Genomic DNA, 12293 nt, shown 5'->3' with positions numbered 1-12293 from the left:
TTTTTTTGGTCTTTTTTTGAGACAGGGTCTCCCTGTAGCCCCAGCTGTCCTGGATCTCACTATGTAGATCAGGCTGGCCTTGAACTCACAGAAATCCACCTGCCTCTGCCTCCTGAGTGCTGGGATTAAAGGCGTGTGCCACCACGCCCAGCCAAATGCTATGTAGCCTCTTCAGCATATCTTACTGATGTGTGCCACCATAATCAGTTTTACTTGCATTCTTGATTGTAGACTAATGCATTTTTATGTATATTCAATAAATCATTTAACCAGTTCACTATTGGTAAATTCTTAGTTCATATCTAATAATTTATCATCATAAATACTAATATTTATTCAATATAACCCTCATAACTGAATCTGAGGGAGATAATTTTTACTAATTACCTTTTTTTTTAGTTGCTCACCTAATTTTACCTTTTACTGTATATTTTCAGATACAGACATGAAATTGCTCATGATGGGCAAAGGATTTACATCTTGGGAGGAGGTACTTCCTGGACAGCTTATTCCTTAAACAAGGTACTTTTTTTTTTTAAGAAATGAGAGGGAAAATAGAGGCATGAATTGTATTAAGATGACTGTCTTACTTAAGGTATTTGGATATTTGAGCAGCTTCATCAATACTTGCTTTGTGGATGCTCTGTGTGGTAGAAGGTTGAACGCTGTACTCTACTATGCTTTGTGGTTAACAGTTGCATTTGTCACATGCTGGCAAGTCTTCATGAGAATTACCCCCTGGTGGTGGATGAGGAAAGTGACTAGAAGGAAAGTCTAGTAGCTTGAGCAGGACAAGGATTCTCAGAATGTCACAGCCCCTTGTCAGTGCTGTGCATCTAAAAAGAATAGGCGAGTTGAGGACTGCACGTCACTAACTCAGAAATCTGAGCTCTTTGTGCTGCTAGCCATCCATCCCTGTGGCATTTTGAAAATGTCACAGTTACAAATCCCAAAGGAAGTCTAGATTAGGCTACAGAGCTCTTGGTCTGCCTTGGAATTTTAATGGTCTTTGCAGGTTTTGTCAAAATGACATTCCCATTTCCTTACCAACACTTGCTTTTTTCTTTTATAAAAATGATACACATTCCCTGTGGGAAATGTGGAAGTTGCAGAAGCACAGAGAAGAAAACGGAGTCAGGGTGCTTCTGCTTCCTACTCCAGCTCTTTTCACCATGTATAGACTTTGTTTTCAACTGTGTTTCATGTTTGCCTTACCCTTACACATACCCTTTCAACAAAGAGTATGTGTTTGCCCTGGCTGTTAAAGGTTTGCTTTCCTTTGGGGCTGGAAAGATGGCTCAGTGGTTAAGAGCACTGACTGCTCTTGTAGAGGACCCAGGTTCCATTCCCAGCACCCACATGTGGGCTAACAACTGTTGTAACTCCAGTTCCAAGAGATATCTGATGCCTTCTTCTGATCTCTGCGGGCATTGCACAACACTGGTGCAAGCAATACACTCATACACATAAAAAAAATTTTTTTTTAAGATCTGGTTTCCTGGGCTGGTGAATGGTTCAGTGGTGCTTGCTGCCAAGCCTGCTGTCCTGAGTTTAATCCTGGGACTGACATGGTGGAAGGAGAGAACTCATTCTTGAAAGTTGTCCTCTGATTTCCATACAAGTGCTCTTGTGACTTGCATGTCCTCTCCCCATACATAAATAAATAAATGTACTTCAAAAGCAATCTAGTTTCCTATATGGGAAATTGCTGTACTTTTTCCTTTACCTTTTTTTTTTTTTTTTTCTTTTTGAGACAGGGTCTCCTTGTAGCCCCAGCTGTCCTGGAACTTACCATGTAGACCAGGCTGGCCTTGAACTCACAAAGATCCGCCTGCCTCTGCCTCCCAAGTGCTGGGATTAAAGGCCTGCGCCACCATGCCCACCACGCCCGGCTTTCCTTTACCTTTTTTAAAACTGCTGTAAAAAATAGTCCACTTTTAAAAATCTGTTTTCAGGCTGAAATTGCAGTTTTTTTACTTATATATGTTCTTTTTTCTTTCAAGATCCATGCTTACAATCTTGAAACAAATGCATGGGAGGAGATTGCAACAAAACCTCATGAAAAAATAGGTAAATTAAAAGTATTGATTCATTTGTATGTAGCAAATACTGTAGTCTATACCTGTTCTTTCAGGGAGGGTGATTATCTTAAGTGCTATGGAAAATAAAGTGTTTGTAAAACTGGTATTAGAAGTTATTTGTAAAAGAAAAGAAGTTATTTTTACTCTGTATATCAGTTAGTATTTTTCCTTAGCAACTGAGCAGAAAGAATTCTAACAAGTTATTGAATTCTGTGGCATAAGTGGGAAAATACATGTGTGATAAATAGGCTTGTGGGGATGGAGAGATGGCTCAGTGATTAAGAGTACTGATTGTCCTTACAGAAAGCCTGGATTCAAATCCCAGTACCCACATGATGACAAACGTTTGTAACTCCAGTTCCAGGGGATCTGAGACCTTCTGTCCTCCACAGGCATTGTACAATACAGGTGCACTTATATACATGCAGGCAATACACTCAGACACAATAAAAATAGTAAATAAAATAAAAAAATAAATAGGAGCTTAAATCAAATCAACCCTTCTGAGCCACTCGGATCCTCTGTCCTTTCACCCTACTTTGTTTCTCTGATGCCTTATCAAGGAAAGATTAAAAGAATTAGTGTTTTCTATGAATAATGGAATTTCTGTATTTATGTGTTCGACAGGTTTTCCTGCAGCCCGAAGATGTCACAGCTGTGTTCAAATAAAAAATGGTATGAATTCTAAATAATGTTTTGATTCATTTCTGCAATCATATTTGTTGAGAGTAGCAGATTTCCTAATTAGCTCCTTGAAAGAGGTGCATAACTTTGGAAGGGAAATCTAAAGAATTTTGCTTTTCTTAGCAGTTTTCATAATATAAACTAGTTTCGTGTCTGGGTTCTCTCAGTTAAGAGAACTCTAAAAGTTGGTGATAAATAGCTTTTACGGTACACTTGATATTTCAGCATGGTTTGTGGTACTAATAGTAGTGATTGCTTTTACAAGAAGACCTCAGTGGACATGTGTTGAAATTATAATGACTTCTTCAGAATATTATTTCATAGTTTATTCTTTTTTTCTGTCTGATGTCAAATGAAACTCTTGAGTTTGTTCTTTGGCCCTGTACAACCATGGCATCCCATGAAGTCAGAAAGTAGCAGCAGCTACTTAGATATCTAGGTGTGGTAGATGAATCTTCTTTGGGTAATCTTCCTGGCTCTTAATTTACAGTGTGTATTATAGTTTTTATAATTTGGTACACTCTTAATTCTCTCTCTCGTTTTTTTTTTTTCCTTTTCTGGGAGGAAGGGGTAGATAAGTGAGCTTGATGGCCTGTGTCCTTTCAGAGTCTAGATCAAACTTAAGTAGGGTTATTCTGCCATTTCAACTACACAGAAGAACTTTCTATTATTATTATACTTCTGCTTTTTGGATAGGATTTATAGAGTGACATTTTTCAGCTTTGCCTTCTGAGACTAAAACTGTGCTTGAATACTACCCCCCTCCAAAAAAAACCCCAAATCCAGTTTCTGGTATATTTTAGAGTTCAGTTAAGTATTGCCTTAAACTTGATCTAGACTTGAGTTAAGAGATTTATTCATGTGATTCTTTGAGGCCAAGCACCATACATTTGGACTGAGCTTTAGTTCTGGTCATTTAGTTTAGAGGTTCTAGTGGCCTTTATTACAAGTCAGTGAATAAGCCACTATTAACTGACAAAGCTGTACAGAGCAAATGGGAATTTTAGGATATTTTCTGAAGAAAGCCAGAAAAAAACATTTTGAAGAACCCATTTTGTGCCCTAGATTGCATTGTAGTACATGTTTCTCTTTAGGTTAAATGTCACGTGGAGGACATTTATCTCTGGGTAAAAAAAAAAAATGCATGCTTGTTTCAAGATCTTATTCAAAACAAGAATTTGAAGACTGCTGGTCTGTAGCCACGTTTGTTTTTTAATTAGTATTCTTTTAATGAGTGGGCAACACTCAAAATCCAGATTTTCAGCTTGTCTTGGAAACTAAGAAGATCTGGCATGGCCAGTGTGGGTGCCTCCATTGCATCACTCACTGGAGCTGCATTACTGCCCCTTTAGAGCATGAGCTCCCCCTTTTGCTTTCATCAGACTTTATTTCCCAACCCCCCTTGCTCATTCACATTCTGTGCCTAGAACCTAGAATATTTGGGTTTGACAGCCTCTGACATGAAGCCTTCTTAGGGGCTGGCATCCTAGGTCCCAGTGACATGCCCTAGTTCTTATCGAGGGACAGGCCAGCAGCACAAGAGACACAGCTGAAGCCCTCTCTGGTCTGGGGTAATCCACCTAACTGTCAGCTAGCCCTGTGATCTGCAAGACATGTTAGCTGAGGCTCATTTCCTTTGTGTGATACCTGCTTTCTTTTCTCTGACAGATGTGTTTATCTGTGGGGGCTATAATGGAGAAGTGATCCTGGGAGACATCTGGAAGCTGAATCTGCAGACTTTTCAGTGGGTGAAGCTCCCTGCTGCCATGCCAGAGCCAGTTTATTTTCACTGTGCAGCTGTCACACCAGTGAGTCTTTGTTTTCATGTCCCTTTTACATAGTTGTAGATGGTAAGGAAAATTTTTAGAGATACCAGCAAGAAAAAAAGATGCTGATATTGACTAACCTTAGTTGAGAGAATGTTTTTCAACTTCATTTTGAAGCTAACCCACTAAGAAAAGAAGAGGAAAATACCATCGCATCCAGAGTTTCAAAGAGCAACATAAACGTAAAGAAAACAGTGCGTGGCGTGTTAGGCCATGACAGTGAATTCAAAGGTGTTTCCTGGAAGGGCAGAGTAATGTTACCCTCTGAAACCATATTATTGAAAATACTGTAAAAACTTTTTCCTTCTTCTTTGTATTACCAGCATTTGGCACTTTGGATACATAATATACTCTAAATTTAATGTTAATAGAAAGTTGTTTGTAGATAGAATTTTTTTTTAAAAAGGCAAATTAAGAGCACTTACTGCTCTTCCAGAGGCCTTAAGTTTGGTTCTCAGCACCCATGTAGGGCAGCTCACACCTGTAACACTAGCCCCAGGGCATCCAGCTTGTTCTTCTGACCTCTGTGGGTGTGACATACACACTTAGGAGTCAGCTTGTTCTTCTGACCTCTGTAGATGTGGCATATACACTCAGGAGTCTGAGGTAGGAGGGTCACTTGAGTAGAAGAGTTCAAGACCTATCGAGGCAATAAATTGAAACCTTATCTCAAGAACAAACAAAACAGGCTGGGCGTTGTGGTGCATGCCTTTAATCCCAGCACTTGGGAGGCAGAGACAGGTGGGTCTCTGTGAGTTCCAGGCCAGCCAGGGCTACATTAGTGTTAGTGAGACCCTGTCTGAAAGAAAAACCTCATCCAGACTACAGTTTTTTTTCTTTAATAACCCATTCATTATATGTCCTCTTTTTTTTTTTTTTGTTTCTTTTTTCTCTTTTTGGGTCTTTTTGAGACATGGTCTCCTTATAGTCCCAGCTGGCCTGGAACTTACTGTGTAGCCTTGAACTCACAGAGATCTGCCTGCCTCTGCCTCCCAAGTGCTGGGATTAAAGTGTGTGTCACTATGTCCAACAATATAAGTTCTCTTGATTTCTAGGTTAGGTTAGGACCAGTGAGAAAGTCTTCTTGTGTATAAATGGTTCTGGGTATTGAATCCAGGGCCTCACACATAGTATACAGGTGCTGTACCGCTGGTCCACATCTCCAGCATGAGGAATTATTTTGTTTGGTCTCATCTTGACTCAGTCTATTGTGTTCTTTTTTTTTCTTTGCTGAATCTCTGCCTTGATAGCTCTTTCTCCATTTGAATTTGTCTTTTAACTGCCATTTGTTCATAGGCTGGTTGCATGTACATTCATGGAGGAGTGGTGAACATCCACGAAAACAAACGGACTGGGTCATTGTTTAAGATCTGGCTGGTGGTACCTAGCCTGCTGGAACTGGCATGGGAGAAGCTGCTCGCGGCCTTCCCCAACCTAGCAAACCTCTCCCGAACACAGCTTCTGCACCTTGGACTAACACAGGGACTCATCGAGCGCTTGAAATGAGGATTTCTGGACTGTTCATTGATACTGGAAATGTTAATTTAAAGACTCCTTTATTTATGGGCAGTGTAGAGTGTGCTACAAAGAGGATTGGTTACCCTGATCAAGGCCTTATTCAGAAAATACATCAGATGCCTTTCTGTAAATGATTTTAAGTTTATGGACATCTCACTCCCATGTGCTTGCTTCTTTGCTTCTCTCCCTCCTCCCAATAGACCCCACATTCACATACTCCCTTTTTCTTGAGGGGGTTGAGGGAGTATCTGAAAGTACCTTAATAATGTTAGGAATCAAGAGAGAGAAGTTTCTTAAAAGAAATTCTGAACATAATGGCACATCAGCCGATACACCACAAATTAAAGCATCATCGGTAACAAAAATAAAAAACAAAAAGCCAGCAGCAGGAACAGCAGCTAGTAATTTGGGAGATAGATGAGAAGACAAGCTTGAGAGTCTTGCAGGTTGTGCTTAAACCTGGATGTTGAGTTGCTGCTTCTAAGACATGTCTGAGCAGCTGGATTTAGCAGCAGCAGTGGTTGATGTCTTGTGCATAGGTACCTAAACTTGAAGGAAATTAGGCAGCTCAGCAACTTTTGATTATTGAGCTTTCCCCTTCCACCTTGTGGAGCCAGCAGTGTTCTAATTGGCTTGTCAGGATTTAATGTGTATGCCATGGTTGTGTTCTGTTGTTGCCGTCAAGGTTCTTTCTGGGCGGTTTTTTTAATTCCCCTTACTAATGGCTTTAAATATCTCTTTGACTTCTTGGGGAATTGTAGGTCCTAAATATATGGTGTAAATGTCAAGGGACAGGAGAGTAGGGCAGAACACCTGCACCCTTTGGACTTGTTAACCCAGCTTCTGTTTGGGGTGGTGGGCGCTGACTATCATATCAACCTTTTCCTTTTCAGCACTTCTTTCTCATCTCTAGACCATGTTCCTGCCATTTTCTCAGGCAGCTGGTTCTCATTTCCTCCCGAGCTTGTTGTCTCCTTTTCCGTCTGCTTCAGTGTACATAATGCTATAGTTGTCTAGTAATTTAGATAAAAGGTCTTAAGGGAAAAACCACAGGTTATCCTTCCTCAGAAACTGAGTATCATTTGAAAACTAGCAGGAGAAAGGAATTAACAGGATCGTTTGCTTTTTTTTTGGTTAGAGATTTTAGTTCTGGTTGGTTTTGTTAATTTGAAAAAAGAAAAATGACCTATGTTTTCACCTGCTTTGCCATCTGGCTGCTTGAGAAATCGAGTGAGTCCCTTACCTTGAACATTTGGACATCCATAATGTATTCAAGGTGCTGGAGGCAAGTGGGAGGGCAGTGCTGAACCTCCTGCAGTCCCCCTACTAGAGGAGACTCATACAAGAGATTTGGAACACATTTTTACTTAAAGTGCCTCTTTTTCATCTAACTTTTAAAGTTCCTATTCTTTCTTTTAGCCTAGAAGGGATCTCTTAAGCTTGTGTGAATTTAAAGTCACTTTTGTGTTATACCCAAAACGTTAGCGCTTTGTGTTCAGTCCTGGAGAAGAGCCTCTTGATTTTGGACTCCCTGCCTTTAGGCCTTATTATGTTCCATCCATGTTGGGTTACGTTAATGGAGCCTGTGTTCTGCAGTCTTGTAAGAAGCACTTACCTGTGAGTGTGGGTCATTTCTGAGGAGGAAAGGCCCCATTCCCCCAAATCTTGCCATTCCCAATCTGTGTGGCATGTCACCTCTTGCCACCCACTGCTAGGTCTGCTCTTCAGAGGAGCCCTCTCCAGAGCAAGTCAATCTGAGCTGCTTTATGAGTTCAAAACTGTGTGATTCCAGCCAGGTCTCTTAACTGTGGTGAAAATATATCCCAAACTAAATAAGCCATGTTTTCTAGGATGACAGAAGCATTTGTCCTTGGTTTTTATAGGGACCAAAGACTGAATGCTCAGCCTCTATGCTTTGACTTCATGGTCCTTGGAATATAAGCTGTAGAAAGAGGGTTTGATTCAAGCCACACTTGCTAGCATTCTTTCTAAGCCTTTTGAGGGCAGTCTTCTTTGAGGTAGGTGTTGGAGACCTCAGATCAAAGACTTATGTGTCTTACAAGTACATGTCTTTGGCCTAAAGTGACCTCTTTTAATAATAACACTATATGACTAGCTGTGAGTACCGTAGAGCCACTCGTGCACATGTTCTGGATGCCAAATAAGACTGTATATGATGACTTATATGAAGATGACTGGACTTTATAAAAGGGTCACCAGGCATTTTAGTATATCTATAACCAGCACTTAGAATTCCTGATACTATCACCTGGTGGAGAGATTATGATGCCACCTCTGCCTCTTTGTGGTATACCTAGTCATCTTCCTGCAGTCCTGGAAATCAGAGTGCAATATGTAGAAACATGGATAGATACAGACTATGTGGAGGTCTGCCTATAAAGCAGCTACACTACTGCCTTGGAGAAGTCAGCTTACTACTTTAAAGTAAAATTATGCCAAGAATTTTCAATGTGATCATAAGCCAACTCTTGGTAAAGCTGGATTTTCAAGTCCATGTTTTCTTATTCTAGTTCTTACTGTTCTTGGGTTTGTAGTGTTGAGACTTGAGTCTTGTTTGTTCTATCTCCTGTTTGCATGTCTTGCCCAAGAACAGGAAGTCTACCTGAAAGGTGTTGCCTAAGTGGAGAATTAAAACCTAATATTGCTAACAGTTCTCCCATGTATACACTAATTTAATCTGGGAATGTAATACCTTATTAAGTGATGCTTTCTTAATAAAGTATTTTCCTCATCCCAGAAAAACTATAAACCAATATATAATAGATTGAAATTTTAACTATTTTGGGGGGGCCAAGCAAAACCCTTTCCACTGGCAGAAATTTTCTTTCAAGGCCTAATAATTTCACATGAAAATTTGCTCAATACCCTTCATGCCTATCACATAGATTTAAAAGATAAATATAATGAAAATATTAACATTTCTAGGTAAAGGTATAACCGTGACCTTTGGTTACCCAGAGTAGCAAGAGTAAAGCACAGATAATTAAAATCCATAGATAATCAATGTTTCAACTTTTCTGTTAAACAGTTGATTCAGTTACATGTCTTTTCCCTCCCTCTCCCTCTCCCACAAACACCTCCCTTTCAAAGGACAAGTACATAGGAAAGGAAAAGCAGCTCAAAGAGGGGCTAGCAACCAGCACCCACATAAGTGGTCCTAGTTAGCTTTATCCATGTTGACCACTGACATGGGAAACCACAGGTTAGATGTTCCTAAGGTTAGATGTTACCCTCGAGCATGGTCTCCTGCCCTGAGTTCTAGGCTGCCTCCTGAACCAAAGAACTCTGTAGTACCTGTGGGAAGAAAATGCTGTGTATGGCAGAAACAGGAAATCTGATCATTTGAACACATTTCTTTGGCTCATGACAAATCCTTGCTCTTTTGTTTTTCTTTGGAGGTACCTTCTCCAGTCCAGCAGCTTGGTGTATAGGAAGGTTGGACTGTCCTTCTCCAGCTAGGTTGGTCTTTATCTCCAGTAAAAAGCAGTTGGGTTTTATGTGGTTTTACTGAAGCTTAGAAAATGGCCTAGGTTACGAGCTGTCTGCCTGCCAGCGTTCTGATGTAGCACAAAAAGCCATCTCCTTTTTGTTCTCTTTTTCTGGCGTTGAACTCCAGGGTGAATGAGGGTTTATTGTCTTATGATTATGCGTTCCAAGAACTGGTTCCCGTAGATGTAAATTGCGTTGGTTCCCCCAAGTACCTTGGAACTCTAGAAGTGTTGGCAGAGCCTAAGGTAGGCTTGGTATAGAGTTCTGGAACCTCTATGTGTTGCCACCAGGTCATGCCCAATGATAACATTTCCCTTCTAAGGTTGTGAAATTTGGGGGAAAAAAAGAAAAAAAGAAAAAAAAAAGAAAAAAAAAAAGACCTCTCCCCTTGTCTGGTGTTATAAACAGAAGTTCTGAGTTGTGCTTCAAAAGTAGTATCATCTTTGGTGTAATTTTCATGTTGTTAATTTCTTAAAACTTTTGAGAAGTTTTTAAAGGTCCTGCTTATCCTGTACAGGAGGAGTCAGAGGCAGTTTTCATAAAAAAGGCAATCTCAGTCAGTAGTAGGAATTGCTGTTGTGCTAGTCACACGTCAAGAATACAGAGGAGGCAGCAGAAAGCACACTGACTCTCTTTACAGAGTCTGCACAGGGAGTGCTGGCATCTCCCTGAAAGGCACCTGCCAGTGACCAGTCATTGGAAGAACCAGACAAGAAGGGAAAGCCTGTCTCTGGATTGCAGCACTAAGGGTGGCCTTGGCCTTGCTCTTCTGCAGGGTATACTGAGGCCACACACAATGCTCGCCTTACTTTAAAGCTATTTGCCACAGTCCTGTTAAATAGTGTTGAAGTCCTTTTGCAGTCTGGTGTGCATGCCATGTGATCAGGACAGCTTTTCCACCTCCCCTGGTTTCCTACCAGCAAGTAGGAAATGTAGTGATTTTACCCCAAAATGTCCAATCTGTATTTATGTACCTTGTCAGTGTTTTGCTGTTGGTTTTCTAAAACAATCTGATCAATAAATCTTACCTAAATCTACTTGGTTCAAGCCGCCATGATTGTCTGCAGTAATTTGTACGTGCGTGTGTGAGCTCACTGGTTTGACATATGCATCAGTCAGTCCTACCTGCTTCACTGCTCACTCAGTCCCCATCAGAGTGGGCTTTGCTCTGTAATATCTGGGAGTCTTCTACTACTCCCCCACTCCTGCTGTGGCTGCTGTCTGCACACCATCTGGAGCTCCTGGACACAAAATAGCTTTGCCAGTAGAACTTTGCTCCCTCTGCAAGGACATTTGCAAGGGAGCAACTGTGGGACAGATCACACTCCCTTTTACTGTCCCATCCCTTGTACCCCTAAACCACTGCTAGGTAGGTTTGAATGATTGGCTAGACTCTTCCAAAGAGTTGGAGGAGATACAGTGAACTCTAAGGGAAAATGTGAACCCCTACCAACAGAGACATAGGACTTTACAGTTCAAAGACAATGCCACAGTTGGCGCCGAGTCCTGTCCTGGGGTAAAACCATAGTCCATGGGGATAAACCATAATTTTTAGCATTGGCCCTGGTCTTCTAGATGTTTCCCTGTTCTAAACCTCCACTTCATCCTCTAACCTTTCTCCTAGCAACATGTCTCCTTTGTGAAGTCTAGAGTAGGCAAGTTGATACTTCAAGTCACATCATGTTTAAGGCCCCCCCCTTCTGAAATTTCACATATATATGCCTCTTACTTTTTGTGCCTCCATTGGCTTTTTGATCAGATGTACTTTCAAAGGGCAAATATCCTAGATATTACAATGTAAATCTGTAAAGAGGAGAAATGGGCAGTGCCCGCTCATTGTGAAGCAGTTCCGTGCAGGGGACTCGTCCTGCCTCTGGCAAGTTTCTCCCTTCTCTTCTAAAATATACTCCTCTCAGACATACCCAGAACAAAAAGTGGAATCCTGTAACTTTTAGTCTTTTAACCTGCCAGAGCTTTGAAACAGACTATTGTTTGCATCTGACTTGTTTCCTAGACAAGGCTTCTAGCCCCATCTAGGGCCTAGGGGGAGGGGCTCTAGTGCCTCAGTTGGTTCGGGTGGTTTTGTTCTTCCAGTTACATTTAAAACTAGTGTGTCAGGATGTTGTTACAAAGCTATTATAATGACAGCACCATCACATTCTTTTGCAGCTAATCTGGGGCATACCTTCATATAAAAGGCCTGGCACTGCTAAACCTAGATAGAGCCTTCTGCAGATGGAACTGCTCTCTATCTGTACTGTCCACCCAGGTGACAGCCATTAACCATATGTGCTGTCAACAGTGGCTACTGTGGCAGAGGAACTGAAGTTTTAACTTAATTTAAATGGATTTGAATATAGCCACACATGGCTCAAGTCACCTATTGGTAATTTCAGAAAGAGATGTGAGAGGGGACGGGAGCTGTGCTCCTGCCTCTTTGAGTAACACCCCTGCTCTGTGTGCAGCTCACTTTTTCTTGGGCTTTGGTTTACTCATTAGTCAGAAGGGGTGGGCTAGACCATTACTGATGTCCCTTTTAGATCAAACATTCTGTGACTGGGATGTTGACCAAGGACCTGGAGCATCATACATTTAGAGCTCTAGGACTGGACTAGGGTGACCTCTACACCTTGATCTAATACTAAAATTTTTTATCACACTATGATGGCACCTT

General features: G+C 41.1%; 1 protein-coding gene across 2 annotated transcripts in view; it reads left to right on the top strand.

The window, feature by feature from the left end:
• The window catches only part of Klhdc10 (kelch domain containing 10), a 69400-nt gene extending 59089 nt beyond the window's left edge, over positions 1-10311 (top strand). For both annotated transcript variants that reach the window (XM_008846346.3, XM_008846347.3), the window contains 5 exons: positions 438-522; positions 2004-2070; positions 2709-2756; positions 4434-4573; positions 5888-10311. In XM_008846346.3, the coding sequence (XP_008844568.1) occupies positions 438-522; positions 2004-2070; positions 2709-2756; positions 4434-4573; positions 5888-6097 (550 nt within the window). In that variant the 3' untranslated portion in view covers positions 6098-10311. The remainder of the gene's footprint in view (positions 1-437; positions 523-2003; positions 2071-2708; positions 2757-4433; positions 4574-5887) is intronic.
• Positions 10312-12293: the final 1982 nt, after the last annotated feature.

Source organism: Nannospalax galili, unplaced genomic scaffold (genome assembly GCF_000622305.1).
Source record: "Nannospalax galili isolate Female #2095 unplaced genomic scaffold, S.galili_v1.0 scaffold660, whole genome shotgun sequence".
Taxonomy (NCBI): Eukaryota; Metazoa; Chordata; class Mammalia; order Rodentia; family Spalacidae; genus Nannospalax; species Nannospalax galili.
This window is presented reverse-complemented; position numbering and strand designations above follow the sequence as displayed.